Source organism: Macrosteles quadrilineatus, unplaced genomic scaffold, assembly GCF_028750875.1.
Source record: "Macrosteles quadrilineatus isolate MER2022 unplaced genomic scaffold, UCM_ALF_1.0 Scaffold_2__2_contigs__length_208266976, whole genome shotgun sequence".
Taxonomy (NCBI): domain Eukaryota; kingdom Metazoa; phylum Arthropoda; class Insecta; order Hemiptera; family Cicadellidae; genus Macrosteles; species Macrosteles quadrilineatus.
Genome location: NW_026542595.1, coordinates 130,834,506 through 130,851,142, shown reverse-complemented (window position 1 = coordinate 130,851,142; position 16,637 = coordinate 130,834,506). Strand labels below are relative to the sequence as shown.

At 34.8% G+C, this 16,637-nt stretch overlaps 2 protein-coding genes across 2 annotated transcripts in view; both read left to right on the top strand.

Moving 5' to 3' along the window:
* LOC128985426 (neuroendocrine protein 7B2) overlaps positions 1–15,732 on the top strand; it is a 33,626-nt gene extending 17,894 nt beyond the window's left edge. The window contains exons 2-7 of the mRNA XM_054404904.1: positions 7,643–7,724; positions 8,314–8,518; positions 9,167–9,295; positions 10,899–11,071; positions 12,237–12,287; positions 14,902–15,732. Of these exons, the coding sequence (XP_054260879.1) occupies positions 7,647–7,724; positions 8,314–8,518; positions 9,167–9,295; positions 10,899–11,071; positions 12,237–12,287; positions 14,902–14,973 (708 nt within the window). The 5' untranslated portion in view covers positions 7,643–7,646 and the 3' untranslated portion in view covers positions 14,974–15,732. The remainder of the gene's footprint in view (positions 1–7,642; positions 7,725–8,313; positions 8,519–9,166; positions 9,296–10,898; positions 11,072–12,236; positions 12,288–14,901) is intronic.
* The window catches only part of LOC128985428 (uncharacterized), a 433,133-nt gene that overhangs the window by 308,923 nt on the left and 107,573 nt on the right, over positions 1–16,637 (top strand). The window lies entirely within an intron of this gene.

The window sequence follows — 16,637 nt, the reverse complement described above, 5'->3', positions numbered from 1 at the left end:
GAACCAGCTCTTATTGCACTCTTTTAATTGTGTTCAAAACTGGTTTCCGAGGCTAAACAAACAATGTCATATAAGTTTAATTTTCAAAGTTAATGTGGTGTACTGTAAGTCAGTTATTAGGTGAGTAAAACTACTGACTTGCAAGAAATTAAATTTACTGATTATAGATCTGCACCACGAAGTGGTTTACCTAACTCAGTCCGAATCAGGTTACAACTATAAAAAATTTGCCTATTTAAAATCCAATTTCATAAACAGGTTTGTCTCTTATCTTGACAGCGGTTCAAAGTTAAACTAAACGATCAGCTGTTAGATTACGATACATATTTCAACCTTTTTATAAAGAAAGTTGGTCAGCATCAATGAATTTCAGAAAGCAGACTCTAGAGAAATAAAATGCAAGGAGGGTAAGCCCTAAAGGAAACTACCTTTTAAAATGACACCTCAATTGTAAACATGGGTTGTGTAGGATGGCTGGAAAAGGGATGGTACTAAGAAAATCATTATTGTATTAAGTGTTTAGGTAGATAAATAGATAGATAATCCCAGCTTTTATATATTAGAGCAAAATCAGGGTGTATTTGTTCACTTTAGATAGCAACAAAAGTGTTTGGACTAGTTCCCTTACAAAAAATGTTAAAAATTAATAAAGATAATAAGCCAGAGTTGTCCAATATATTTGGTTTTGCAATGTTGGCAGTTAGGCTAGGCATCTTAGGAAAATTAAAGGAAAGTTTAGGTACAGTCCTAATCACCACTTTTCTTTATATTTTTTGGGTCGCTGAACACGAATATGAGGTTTGCTGACAGATATTATGCCCGGAACATTGTTTTTTTTACGAAAAAAGTCAAAATTCGGGTATTTTTTTAGGTTTTTGGGCTAAATCTTGGTGTAAATGGGTTTTCTGAAAAACCCCGGGTTTGTAAAACTAAAGAGCATAAAATTTACTACAAGTTTCATATATAACACTTGTTTCTACGACAAACCGTTACGTCACTAGAGCACACTAAAAATAGGTAAAAATACCAAAAATGTAAATAAACGCTAAATTGTGCCGTTTTACATTTAGTCAGAGAAATATAGGACATGACTTTAAAAAAATTTCATGAAAACGTTTTATGGTTTTCTTTTGTAGTGTTGGGTCTGCAGAGTGACATACTAAAAGTTGCCAAAAATCGGTCCACAGGAAACCACCTAAAATCACGATTAAAAATGGCGGCTTTTCCCAACATTGGTCAAGTTTGAAAAAAAGATACCACATGCATTCTTTGTTTAAAATTCTTTGAGATATTGAATTGGGACGGCCACCGATGTTTATTGGGTGGTTAGTACTTCATTTCAATAGCAAACTCATTTTTGGCTGCCATCTTGGATCCTCCATATTGGATATAGATAAAAATATGTAAAAGTAATGATAACGTTGTGACACATCATTACAAACTAGATTTTCACGCTGATGTCAATGCCGAAATCCGTTTTAAAATATCTTTTTACGTTTTGAAGATATATTCAAACGAAAACTCTTCCCCATACATTTCTTATGGACGTTTCGTACTTCCGTAGATTTTTTAAGATAATTTTTCTTACATCTCCAGTTCTGATCAACGCTTGCAGTTCAGTCTAGCCTTTAAATATTCTGTGATGTAAGGGCTTTCATTTGACCTATTGATCATTCAAATCGAACAAGTTAGAGACGAGCTACGATCCTCAAGACAATATTAAGTTTAACTTTTTATAAATCTTTTTTTATTCAAAGATTTATATCTCGGGTTGTTAATATGTCACCAAGTTATTTGTGGTCTCAAATTACTCATTTAATGTTTGACTTTATTTTGATTAATCATTTAATAAAATCTGACAACTTTAAAATGAGCCGTGTGCCTTCTTTTAACATAAAATAATTTTTATTTTGAAATTTGTCTTTAGTTAAATACATATATCCCCAATTATAAATAACTTCCAAAACTCTTTATGATCTTAAATAATTCATCAAAGTATTGAGTTTTATTTTAGCTAAAGATTACTTATTGATTGTTATTTATAATTGGGTATATATATATATGTCTTAAACTAAAGACAAATTAAAAAAAAAATTATTTAATGTTAAATGAAAGTCCACGACTCATTTTAGATTTGTAAGATTTTATATAGTGATTTATATAGTGATTAATAAAATTAAAGCCAACCATTTACTAAGTAATTCAAAATCAACTCAAGATATAAATCTTTTAATAACAAAAGTTAAATTTAATATTGTTTTTAGGATTGTAGCTCGTCTCTAACTTGTTCGATTTGAATGATCAATAGGTCAAATGAAAGCCCTTACATCACAGAATATTTAAAGGCTAGACTGAACTGCAAGCGTTGATCAGAACTGGAGATGTAAGAAAAATTATCTTAAAAAATCTACGGAAGTACGAAACGTCCATAAGAAATGTATGGGGAAGAGTTTTCGTTTGAATATATCTTCAAAACGTAAAAAGATATTTTAAAACGGATTTCGGCATTGACATCAGCGTGAAAATCTAGTTTGTAATGATGTGTCACAACGTTATCATTACTTTTACATATTTTTATCTATATCCAATATGGAGGATCCAAGATGGCAGCCAAAAATGAGTTTGCTATTGAAATGAAGTACTAACCACCCAATAAACATCGGTGGCCGTCCCAATTCAATATCTCAAAGAATTTTAAACAAAGAATGCATGTGGTATCTTTTTTTCAAACTTGACCAATGTTGGGAAAAGCCGCCATTTTTAATCGTGATTTTAGGTGGTTTCCTGTGGACCGATTTTTGGCAACTTTTAGTATGTCACTCTGCAGACCCAACACTACAAAAGAAAACCATAAAACGTTTTCATGCAATTTTTTTAAAGTCATGTCCTATATTTCTCTGATTAAATGTAAAACGGCACAATTTAGCGTTTATTTACATTTTTGGTATTTTTACCTATTTTTAGTGTGCTCTAGTGACGTAACGGTTTGTCGTAGAAACAAGTGTTATATATAAAACTTGTAGTAAATTTTATGCTCTTTAATTTTACAAACCAGGGTATTTTCAGAAAACCCATTTACACCGAGTTTTAGCCCAAAAACCTAAAAAAATACCCGAATTTTGACTTTTTTCGTAAAAAAAACAATGTTCCGGGCATAATATCTGTCAGCAAACCTCATATTCGTGTTCAGCGACCCAAAAAACATAACGAACAATGGTGATTAGGACTGTACCTAAACTTTCCGCTAACTGCCACTTATATTCCTAATATGCCTAGCCTAAGTAGGTATCAACTGAAGTAGAGCTGATAAGTGTTATCAGCTGGCAGGTGTCAACACAGACAGCTGTCTGTCAGTGGTACCAACCTATGCTATCCCTGGTCAAACCCATGGTATCATCTGCTGTCATATATAATAAAGTCAACACACAATTTTCATTTAACTTCAAATTAAAATACACAATTTTGTGTCTCAGGGTATGGATCCAATCTAATAACCAAAATCTATGTTTATCGACAGCACTCTTTGATCTAACTGAAACCAAGGTGGTAAATTTAAATTGACTTCCTTAAATAGTTATAAGAACCAAATGAATCATTGGAAAGAGTGGGAATCTACAAGCAAATCAACCAGAGCTATTGAACTGTTTACAATTTGGACTAATCAGTCAAAATTAGATGTTATCAGCAATGTAGCCCTTTGTCAGCTGATTGACTTGCAAATCAGGCTGCCAACATTCTCTCCCAGTGCTACCAACCCACAAAGGTATCATTGGTTGGCTGAAACATTGCTCTAACAACATCAACTCTAAACTCCATGTAATTTTTTTTTTTAATTTTTGTGGTTCTATTAATATAATTTCATTTAATGCTGCAAAATGTTTTTATTAAAAACAACAATTAGATACATATTTTTTTATGTTTGTTTTGATTTTATTTTCAACATCATTTGTAATTTTAATGGTTTTTGTAAGGGAACGGTCATAAACCCTGTCTTGTAACTACCTAATGTTTCATTAGGGACATTTGGGGAGCGAGCTGATCTAGCGATAGAGAGGGGGGACTTCGGTCCACGATGTCCCAGGTTCAAATCCCACCAATCAACAATGGACGGGAGTGATAATGCCACAACCCTCTAGGTCTAGCCTGAAGTAATGTCATCGTAGAATAAAAAGGGAAACACTGTGGTAATACATAGTGGATCCTGAATACTTTTATTTGCTGGTGAGTCAGCATTAGCCTACGACACATCCCACAAGGTGGTACAACATATTTTATCTTGTGAAGTGGTATTTGGGAAAAGGTTTTGAGAAACACTGTACTAGTTGAGGAAGTACAGTATCATATAAAAGAACTAGGGGTGACTTTATATTATGAGTGTGACTGATAAAGTGACAGTGGGTTAAGTGGGGCATAACTTAAACAACAAATAATTGTTTACGGTTTCTTTTATGGCTGCCAAAAAATCTTTTAATGAAGCTACGGATTTTAAAGACATACTTTTTATCTTCCCAAATAAATACAAAGAAGAAATATTTAAGAAATTTACTTAAATAAGTTTAGTAGAGAGTAAAAATAGACTTCCTTTCAAGTTTGACAAGTAATCCATGGGCTAACAACTTTCTTCATTAATGTGGGTCTAAGCTGACTTCAATTATTATATCGTTTGGATTCCAAAATTTATCACCCTTAATATACATTTTTTTTAAAGCTATTTTAGACAATTTTCATATTTTTGGTTCAATTAATGAGCTAAACCAGAGAAAAGTAAAAAGGTAAAAAAACTACGAAAAAGTTCCAATATTTTGGTTACATTATTACATTTAAATTTTAGACAACTCAAAGCAAAAAAAGAAAAATTATAAAAAATTAAGTTATGACTTAACAAAGGGCAATGAATAGTTTATTTTTTAATGAGATATAGATTTTATTTTCGTTGAACATTACAATTATTGGAGTAATTTTTTATTTAAAACTTTGATTAAATAGTTTTAACATCGTTTTTTTCATCACTGAGCAGATTAAAATTAAAAGGCCATTTTATCCCAGAGAGGCCACATCAATTTGAATTTATAGAGACATTAACGCTCCTCCTAACATATACCTTTGCTATTTTGGTTTCCTGCCAAGATTTTATGGCAGTTGTGATGAATCAGTTTGGCAAAGACCACCACCAAAAAGTCCTGGTAATTAATTAGATTTTCTCTTCTACCTCTCTTAAAACAGATATTTATATTTAACTATTCTTTATCATTTATATTTAAGCGTTTATCAGGATAGAATAACACCATTTTATCAACATTTGTTTAAGAGTTCAGGAGTGTGATTTTTAAAAACATTCTCTTTAATTTTAAATTACCTATACAACGATTCAATTACGTATATATATATATATATTCCTAGATAGAATTCCACAGTCACTATAATTGTGGATTCAGGGTCTTCTGTGGTGTCAAAAACTACTCAAAATTAATGTCCTCCGACGTTTCAGCCTCGATGTAAAGCGCCATCTTCAGAGCGACTTGACTTTATACTAAGACAACTGTGCGGAAGTCAAGTCGCCCACGGTTGGCGGTCTGCATTGAGCAAGAAAATGTCGGTGGACAATGGTAGTTTTGCCATGTTTTTGACACGGTTGACCCCAGAAGACCAGAAATCAACATATTAATATGTTATGGATTGCTGTTAATCCAAAACAAGCCTACACTATGAAAGATGAATCCTTTGTTGATCGAAACTTAAGCCTAAGAAGCGTAAGTGTGAAACATTGACACACAAAAAAATTAGTGTTTAAGGCAGTGTTGACATGGGTTAAAAAAAGGGGAATCGCCAGGAAATTTGGAATTTGGACTAACATTTTATTGAAGATTTTTAAAACCAGGAAGGTATGAAGTTGAAGGTGGGTGGGTTAACCAATAAGAAAATATGTAAAAACGGTGAGTTTAAAGACGTAGACAAATGTCTTAAACGTGGTTAAAAAAGTGTCGAGATAAAAATATTCTTACATCAGATCCAATTTTGCAAGGGAAGGGTACCCATTCAGTTTGCCATTGAGATGCATGAATTATTTTATTTTGGTTCCACTCTTCATTCATTACGTATAAATAGCCGAAGCTCAATTTATAAAGGTTTTGCATTTTAAAAAGCCCAGTTATAAAGTTCATGGCTGAATATTATTGTCAGAGTCCAACACTTTGGTATGTGAAATTTCCAGTATAGCTTATAGCTTCATAACTTGAACTTTTTTTATTCAAAAACTCAAATATTTATCAAATCAGAAAATCAGAATTGTTACCATGAATAGAATAGAATAGCGGAGTGGAAATAGCGCTCTCTTAGAAACCAGAAGATTAACCCTGAAAAAATTAAAAAATCCCTGGTACCAAACTGGACCCAGCTGTTCTTAGTCAATGTTTTTTGGTAAACTACTCTGGCTAAAGAACCAGATGATCTTAATAAGTAACAAGGCTGTCATTTCATTAATTTCACACTCATCGTTCACTCATCATCGCATTGAAATACACATCCAAGTGTGCCAGCATTGCAAAAATCTTATCTAATCCTACACTCTTTCGACAAAGTTACATTTTATCTTGGAGTCAGGTATAAATATCAATATTGAATCACAGGTTCTGATGTTTCTACATTACTAATCACGCTTAGATGAAGCAATATTTGATAAGTTGATATTGACTAAACCTTAAAAGAGAATGAAAATGACACGTTTGTTTAGAAAATCCATGGTAAAAGTGTATGCATAAGAAAGCAGAAATCACACTTATTCCACTCACTTAAAAAATTCCATTTTCACCTTTGGCTTAAAAAATTCCTTAGTTCCTAGGTTAGGGACACAGTCTAAAAATATATTACATTTTTGGCTGTTTGTATTTGTAGAGCTGCTACACAAACAAAGATAATTAACTGCAAGGGGTTTAGGAAAAGATATTATTTGAAAGAGAAAAACAGCGTCATTAAGCCCGAATCTACAACAGGTGTGGGGGTGGTGGCACAGCAGAGCTTAATGGCTACACATCCCTTGTCAACTTATATTTCATGAAACCCTGCTTTTTAACTTCGCAAAAATATCTAGCTTAAATGCTGTGCGCAGATGAAGGACAAAGGTCATTTAAGTTTGGCTCGGATTATAATAACAATTAGTGACATGATAGTTTGTGAATTTTGTATATTTTGTAGATGTCCCAAGTTGTTGTATATTATTTATATATTTTTAAAGTCTTTTAGGGTGTATGAAATAAACTGTATCTTGTGTTTTCAAAACTTGCTGGACAAATGTGTTGTATCAGGGAAAGATGTTGTCCAAGTTAATGTGTTTTACATTTATGCTGGTCATCTTTATTGTTTCTGAGATAAAATTATGTGTTTGTGTAACAAAGGTATGCAAAAAAATGTCATTGTTTTCAGAGATGCTATCATATTTTTGTGTTTCAGATAAATTCACATCTTGTTTTTCTATTTCAGACACAAGTTTTTTGCAGAAGACATTTATTGCACATTTTTGTTTACAAAGCATTACTAACCAGGTTATTGTGTGTTTAAAGAGACACTGATACACTTCTTCTCTGAGAAACATAGGTAGTGATCACATTTTTGTGTTTCAGATCATGATCAATGTTTTGTGTTTTAGAGACATGTTGATCAAGAGTGTGCTGTTACTTGTCGGGATCGCCCTGGGGGCTGATGCCCAGGCTTATCTCCCCATTGGCAAGGTACCGGTAACATTCGACACTGAAAATATTAGACTTATCTTTTACAGTTTTAGACAACAATCATTTTTACCAATTTGGGCACTTAATTTTTCAAATAATTTCTGGGAAAGGATCTCCATCACAGACTAGCAAGTCGCTCCCAACTGTACAATTTTCATCAGGTGTTGATTCAATGAGCTCCTAGTATAATATTTGATAATGAAAAATCTTTTTTATCCTTATTTTTGCTTTCTGGATTGATTTAAATTACTTATAAATAAGGTTAAATACCTTTTCACGTCATCAATCCTAGTCGTATTTTGGGATGACTATATAGTGTCTTCATAAACTGTTATAACGCTATTCATTGCAGTTCACACACACACACATACAGAACTATGTGTATGTGGACTTTATGTGTAACTGCAATGACTAGTGTTTCAACAGTTTTATGAAGACACAAGATTTTACAATGGAACAGCATGCCTCAAAACTATAGTCATACCAAAAGACGACTCTATGATTGATGACGTGAAAATGTATGTAACCTATTTATTATAAAATCTGTTGCCTAGGAGATACGTATTGTATTATTACATGTGTTGTCTAGGAGCACTTCTTGACCGACTCACTGTTGAGAGAGGTGGTGGATAGGATGGGACGAGACCTGGCGGAATCATACCTTAACACTCCCCTTATCTCTCGAGTTGACAAGGACCCCGACGACCCTCCCTTCTACTCCAACCCTAACCCGAGCATCCGAGACCAAGAGTACTTGCAGCACAGTTCCCTCTGGGGACATCAATACATGACGGGTGAGTTAGACTTTTAGACACTCACCCACAGCTAGACCCACAGGAATCTATAGCCATAAATTAGCTTGAAACATAATTTTGTATTCAAATGGTTGTATGAAAGACTCACAGGAGTGTGTACTACTCTAAAAATTTGATTTTCTCCATTAGTTTTGGGGACTGCGATATTTGATGTAATAAAAGCTAAATTTGATACAACTCGATGCTGTAGTTTATGAAAAGTGTCCTCACAATTAATTTTGGTTAAACATTTTGTGTGGACATAAAACAGTAATTGACAACAGAGCAATCTTTTATAGCGACTCAAAAAATTATTTTAATTCTAAATCTGGCTGTAGCTTAAACACGAGAGAACCATTTTCCAGCCCTTTACCCAGCTTTTTCCAGCTCCCTCATTGCAATAGGGCCAGACCTTCAGTCATCTGTCGATGAATTTTGCATCGGATAAGTTTCTTGTAAACGTATCACTTACTTGCTCGCGGTAGGAGTTTCAATGATTTAAAAATGTTTAAAAACACACAGACAAATCTACAGAGCTGCAATTGGTGTCATTCTGTTCGCAAATGATGCGGCAAGGAGTCTCATTACGGGCTGTATGCAAAAATAGCCGTTGTAGTTTAGCAAATTATCTACCGTTGTTTATGACAGGAGGAGCTGGTGAGGGAAAGCAGCATTTGAAGCCAGACGGAGCAATATTGAACCAGAAGCAGGTGAAGACGGATGCAGCCCTTCCAGCGTACTGCAACCCTCCCAACCCCTGCCCTGTCGGATACACCGGTAAACCTCTTCACTAGTAGATAACATTAGATCAATACACATCAGGGTCATAGACAAATAGAGTAAATATAGACTGCCAAAGGAAGATTCTGCGATGTGCCCCTAGTTCAATATGCGTTGATTATCTGCCGTCGTCGACTCACCGTCTGCTACCTGCACTAACACCCTTGCAAACTAAATGCTTCCAACGTATCACACCCACTTTTCAATATAAGTCAAGTAAAAATTCTGAGATCACGTAATTTTAATGGAAACCTCTTTTTTTCAAAAATCTTCAGAAATTTTTAATACAGAGAAAATGTCAAAACAAATTCCTACTCCTCGGATTCCACACGTTGGCAACTCTGGTTCCAATTACCAACTTGTCATGGCAACGCTCGCTAGCGTTTGACACTCCAGCGGTGTGGGCTACACAACACTCCTAACGGTGGATGCCAAAATTTGTATTACAAGAATTGGTGTAAGGGGGCGTACACAAAAAATACTTAATTTTGACACATCGTTTGTAAAAATCTGTCCATTATTAACGAAGGAGTAGTGTTTTGTAGAAATCGCCTTAACGTATTATATATAAGGATTTATCCATCCTAAAAGTTTGCTGCCGGATATCTACCCCCATGTGACGTCAAAATTACGTAGGCGTTTTTTCATGGGAGTAAATATCCAGGGGTAGAATTCTGGCAACCCCTTTGTTACTTGCTTATCAGCTGATTCTTTTGCCAAACCCATTAAAAACCCAATGATCAAAAGACAGCTGTGTGTAGTTTCAGCTGACAGGAAGCTACTAATTTTTTCAAAATTAAACCGATGACCTTTGATTAGCAAGCGAGCACTATTTCAACTCAGCTACCCAGCAAGTTTGGGGGTATACAGCGGACTCAGTTATCTGATCTATAGAAGATTATGGATTAACTGGGTGGCTTTTATTAATACTTATTATTGGCCATAGTTAGTTTACATTATTTAAAGGATATATATAAACCTCCCATCACAATGAGTTAATACTCTTGCTGCAGCAAACCTGTTAACTAAGAGAATTTCCATTGCATGATTGGATTTCCACTTTAACATGGTAGATTTATTCCCCATTTAAATAACATTTGGTTTAGTGAGTACTTAGGTTTACTGCTACAAGGAATGTCATTACAAGGCTGTGAAATAAATAAGTTTACCAAATTTGATTAAAATACATCCATACACATAAAATATATCCATATAGTTATTTAACTCTACAAATTAATTTGAAAATAAATGGAGAAATTAATTTTAGGGTCAAAAATGGGAAAAACCATTCCCTATTGAAACCTATGGTAATAGTTTATTCACTATATCCGTCCTCATGTGATATTTAATCAGACCTTTCTTGGTTCCTTATAAACCTTGGCCACTATTCCTTCTCCTCACCAGTTTGTATTTGGAAAAAGCAGTTTACTGTACTCCACCCTGTATAGTAGCAGTCTAATGCATTTCCTATTAACAAATTAACCACTGGACTTTGCCAAACCCCTTAGTTCCGAACCACGTCAGTATTTGCTGATTGTTCATCCTGCTTATTTGGTAGTTGTAATTAAATGGCTGAAAATATTCTCGCACATGTTGATAGCGGAGGACGGATGTTTGGAAGAGTTCGAGAACACGGCAGCTTTCAGCCGAGAGTACCAGAGTGCTCAGGACTGCATGTGCGACTCAGAACACATGTTTGACTGCTCTAACCACGATCAGCAGAACTCGGAACTCTCTGAATCTGAGCTCGACCAGTTTGTACAACAGTTCCAGGTAATCATCAGTTTTAATAATTTTATTGTGTTTAATCAAGGATTAAAACATGCAGTTGTTACTTGCATGCGCATTATTATTATTTTTAAGTGGTTTGATTACAATAACGTTACTAAAAAATGTAAAAAGATTTTTATGAGGTGTTCCTTTTCTAATTTTTCTGTTAGTTTATGCCAAAAGCATATGTTATACAATTGGTAAAGTATGAACAACCATACGTTATCATACATGCATTGATTCATAGTGAACTTTTTAATGTCAATATTGCAATACACGTGATTACATTATACTCTCTCCTAGTTAGATACTAGTTACTAGATTACTAGTTACTACTTACTAGATACTAGCATAGATTAAACATACGGAGTATGTTTAATCTATGATACTAGTTAGATAAGCCCTTTTCAAACTAAAAAAAAATTTCAACCGTCAGAAGTAAATTAACAACAAAATAAGCAATAAAAATTGTATTACTCAAGTACAACACCTCTAGACAAACAGATACCAAAATTGTGTTTGTATATCAAAATCAAAGTGGCCAGTTATCAGCAGATGCTCATTTTAACCACCCAAAGTCTGTAGTATTAATGTTTAAATGAAGACGTTTCAACAAAAGTACAAGATTAGGCTATTTTAGCAAACCAAGCGTTTAAGAGAATATAATGATTGACTTGTCGATCTCTAAAGAGTGCCGTGTTAGTCTATTGTTTATCATTGAGAAAGGGACACCACAGCGGTTCACTTTCTTATCACAGTATGTTTTTGCTCAAGGATGGTCACAACAGTAATACAGGTGGGCAATGGCAACACAAAGGGCATCTAATTCTCCACTTACACTTAAGTTAACCATCATAAGTTCTCTCTGCTTTCCTACTTCTCTTTCTCCTATATTGAGAATGTATAGATAAGTGTGGATAGCTTAAACATCTCTGACTACAAAACTCGAAGTAGAGTAATCGATTGAAACAATATTTAATCAGAATGTTTTCAATACACTGTCCACACCAAAAGTTATTATTCTGAAATTACTCAAGCAACTGCATATGGATCAACGACTACTGGATTATTGTTTAAGTGCACCAACAGTGTCATTTAATATAGGAAACTTGTTTCATCACTGATTTTAAGCAGTAAATGTGTTGTAAAATTACAAATTTGGTTTCAGGCAGAAAACCCCCACAAGAATTTGGTTGCAAAGAAATTCCACATGAAGAAGGTAAGAATGACAATTTCGATCAGATCTAAACTGTCAAAAGTAAATACAAATTGTGTGACTACTTATGATTCTCGGCTCGATCTTGAGATAAGTCAGTTGCTTTATGGTATGAAACTAGCCCCAGCTGTCAATTTTTGTCTATAGCGGTGTTTACACTGTCGTGGGGCCACGGCTAAAATCAGGCGTGTAGGTGAGAAATTTTCTCACTTTCTTGGGAAGCGTGGCCACGTCTCGTGTAAACAGTGGAGACGTGGGAGCAACAGACGTGGCAACCCAATACGCCTGTTCCCCACGCCCTTCAGGACTAACCAAACCGTGTTTGGTTGCTACGCCAGTTGCAGGCGTGGCTAGACGTGGTCAGGAGTTACTGTATCGTCTTCCGTCTCATCGTTGTGTGTACTACAAGTTTAACTATTTCTTTTATGTCAGTGGATGTTGTCTTTGTTTTTAAGTACCATGTCGAAAACAAAAAAAATCACAAGTCAAATCAATTGAAACGGTGAAAACAAAGAAATCTTTAAAATTAACGGAAGGTCAAACAATTCGAATGCTTGAACTGTATCAAAGTGAACCTTTTTTATTTGATATAAATATTAAAGGCTACAGAAATAGAGACATGCGAGCAACGCTATTTCTTCAGATAAAATAACACTCACTGCAGAACAACCTTCAATAATTAATCTGTTGGCAAATCCATAAACCGTTTTATTAACGTACCCGTAAATAAAAATGAACACGCCTTTAATGAATACGCTTCTACCAGAAAACTGTTTACACTACACGGCTGATTGTGGCCGTGGGACGGTACCGTGGCGCCACGGCATTTGCGTACGGCTGTCCCTTGGCGTGGCATTTAAGTTGACCTTAAACTAAGTATAGCAGAAAGTACCTATGTTACTGTCTTGGTTAAGTGAATAAGTGATAATTAATTTTGATCTTCACATTATGATTTGAAAGGGTGCGGCAGTGTACTCTTTAGCGACAGGTCTTCTGAGGGTGGTGGGGGTATGGGTTCATTGCAAGCCTACAGGATGCCATTATCAGTGGTCACCAGAGCAACGAGCGTTTGTTAAAGTCGTTTCAAAAAGTAATGATTCCATGATTGCAACTCCGAGTCATTTCCATGCATTCTTTAAATTAGGTCGACAGCATGGAGAGGTTCTATCGCGATTATTTGTACGGATAATCAACAAAATTAAACATATTAATACAAATTAATCCATAGGGATAAGAATTCAAAACAAACCTTAAAACTAGTGTAACCAAGTGGTCAGACATGTTCAAAGCAGATGCTTGTTTTCGGGCCTACAAGGCCTGTTTTCCACAGCAGCACAAACTCTATCGAATGTTAGTTGTCTGGCGTCCGATCTGCTTTGGACAGCTTGTCAGCTTCAAATTTTTTCTTTCAATTTTCTTTTTGAATGCAGAAGCCGTTGTTCTAAAGTTGGCAACCCACCACATTATTGTGCTACCTAACGGAATCCACGTCACCCTAATTACAAAAAAAATCCACGCAACTGCCACTGAGTTGCAATGATTGAATCATTACTTTTTTAATTCAACTCGAAAACAAACGCTCGTTGCTCAGGTGACCACTTCTATAACCACAGATAATGTCATTGTGTAGGCTTTCCAAAGAACCAAACCCCACCACTCTTGGACGACCTGTCGCTGAACAGTGGTGAATAAAATATAGTTTTTTTTACCGCACTCTGTATATACTAAAACAAATTGTATACATCTTATTTTTGGGATGGAACAATAACAAACTACAGCTAATGTTTTACAATAAAAAACTGACGGGGCTGTTCCTATATTAATGAGCTTTTAAGACAGTTAATGGGCTTGACTAGGAAACAAGCTAAAAGTCATCTCACACCATAATTCTCCACTCATATTTAGCTTTGAATACACGTAGCACTAGGTGGCTCTATTAAATAATTACTAGCCTTTTATACTAAATTGTTACGAGTGTGGTTATTCGCTCTTTGGTAACACGATAAAATGTTAAAATTATTGCCCTCAATGACAATATTTGTATAATGGTGCTCAATTTCAAGCAACATACTTAATAAATTCAAATTATATTTAAAAAAATCAAAGTGTACAAGTGTCAAAAGAATAATATATAATAAATTAACTAAAATCAAATACTCTGAAAAAAAGTTATAAATTAATATTTTGAGTTTAATAGCAATAAGTTTTTGTTAGAGTTTATCCTTTCTTTATCATTGAGTGGAATTAACTCATGTTAAATTGTCATGCCATTTACTTATTGTTCCCGTATAGTATTGTAAATAAAATACTTGTAAAAAAATTATAAACCCTAAATATTATTTTCAGAGGTAAAATTATAATGTCCAATTATAAAAAGGCTAATGGAAATGAAATTAGATGTGTATTTCTTATACCTTATCATACAAAAAGGAAGCTCAGAACATGAAAAAATTTACATTCTCTTAGTGAATAGTTCTCTATGTGCTTTACCTTATGTACTGACATTAATTCAAGTGGGGATAGTAATGTTAAGTATGCCACTAATACGACAAGAAAAAAATCCCCGTTGTGTACTTTCAAGTACCGTATTCCTACAAGATGTGGTTTTTGTCATCAGGACAGCAACCCGTTCTTGAGAGGGGACAAGTTGCCTGTTGCAGCAAAGAAGGGACTCAACGTCGTCTACTAACCTCGGCAAGACCCGGCAGACCACGGCTCTCGGAATCCGACAACTCCCCTAGGGAGGCTTAGTGTCTACATGTTTTGTTCATTTCCGCTGTTGTTGTTATTGTATTAATATTCATCGTGCTTCGGAAACTGATCAGTTTGTTGATTGGCCATTGAGAAATTAACAGGCCTATTCTATTATTTCAAATATTTTGAAAAATTCCCCGATTTGCAAGTACTGTGTGCATATCAGTGACATATTCATCGACGGCTAGCACCGCGGGTGCCGCTGATTAGGCCCATACAGTAACTTCAGCGCGCAGTTATTGTGTGAAGCGTCACCGTCGGAGTTACACCGTCGAGGTTCGTAGTATCCTCGATAGGTTAGATGTTTTCAAAATATGACTTTGACGAAAGACTTGCACAGTAGTGCCGGTTTTCCAAAATTACAGGGCAAAATTGTTTATTCCGACTGAAGAATGCGTAGTACTGAGGTGTGAGGCTCGCCTCAACTGCGCTTCCTTCAGACGACGGAGTTTGATTGTTTTCAACATTGCTGAAGGGTTTTCACGAAATCTCTTTTCACTTCTTTACCCATTCCTCACTTGAACACACCGGTAGTTGTTTGAGATATCTCTATGTTTAGAATAGATTCGGTACTAGCTGTTATGAATCTAAACACAAAGTTATGCTTGAACTCAACCGACATGTGTGGTTGTGTTAACTACTGAATGGTGTGAATAAAATGTTCTACTACCTAGCAAATTTGTTTTGATATTCAGAACCTTAATCTTGTTTATATTCACAGGCTGATTGTAAATAAGTGTTGAATGAATAAATTAGAAAGCAACTTTTTGAAAGAGTGATTGTTAGGGTAGAGAAAATGTAACCTCAATAGATGTGTTTTTGTATATCCACGACTTGTGTGTATAATTATATACAGTGCTCAATTTGTAAAAAATGAGGTGCCGCAACTGTAATCTTTTTAATGTGACTTGTAGCTATTTATGCTAAAATTTTTATCTTTCTGAAAGAGAGGTACCAGAACCCCATTCAGCTGCGTTACCCCGCAAATGGTTATATACAGGAAACCTCTCAATCCCAGCAACCTCAGGACTAATTCTAGGCTGGATAAACTAACCAACCTGAAGAAGATACCCTAATCCTAGTTATCATTAAAGAATTCACTATGTTTACAAGAGGCAAAAATTTAAGGTTATGTTATTTCTAAAAAAATACAAAAACACTCACATTATTCAAGCCAGGATGAGGATGCAACTAAAAAGTAAAGTCAATACACTACAAACTCAATAAAATCATAGAGATTGTGTACACAAAATAACAACAGTTGACCATGGATGTTTTGTTAACTGTTTATACTACTAGAAACAGATGATTGACATGGAGAAAGCTGATTTTGTGTTGCAAGTCATTATAAATCAATTTTGTTTTTGAATACTGAGAAGGAATCATATAAAACAAGAACTGGAAAACCTGAGGCAGAATATGAGGGATTCTACTGTTACTTAACTCCACAAAACAAAATTGTTGCAATAACAATATATTACTTACTCTTACTCCGGTGTCCATGTAAACCCATGATGGTTTTTATTCTCATCAACAATCCGCCTCTATATTCTGCCATTTCCTCTCTTGCTCCTAATCTTCTTACATCCTTCAGCACTT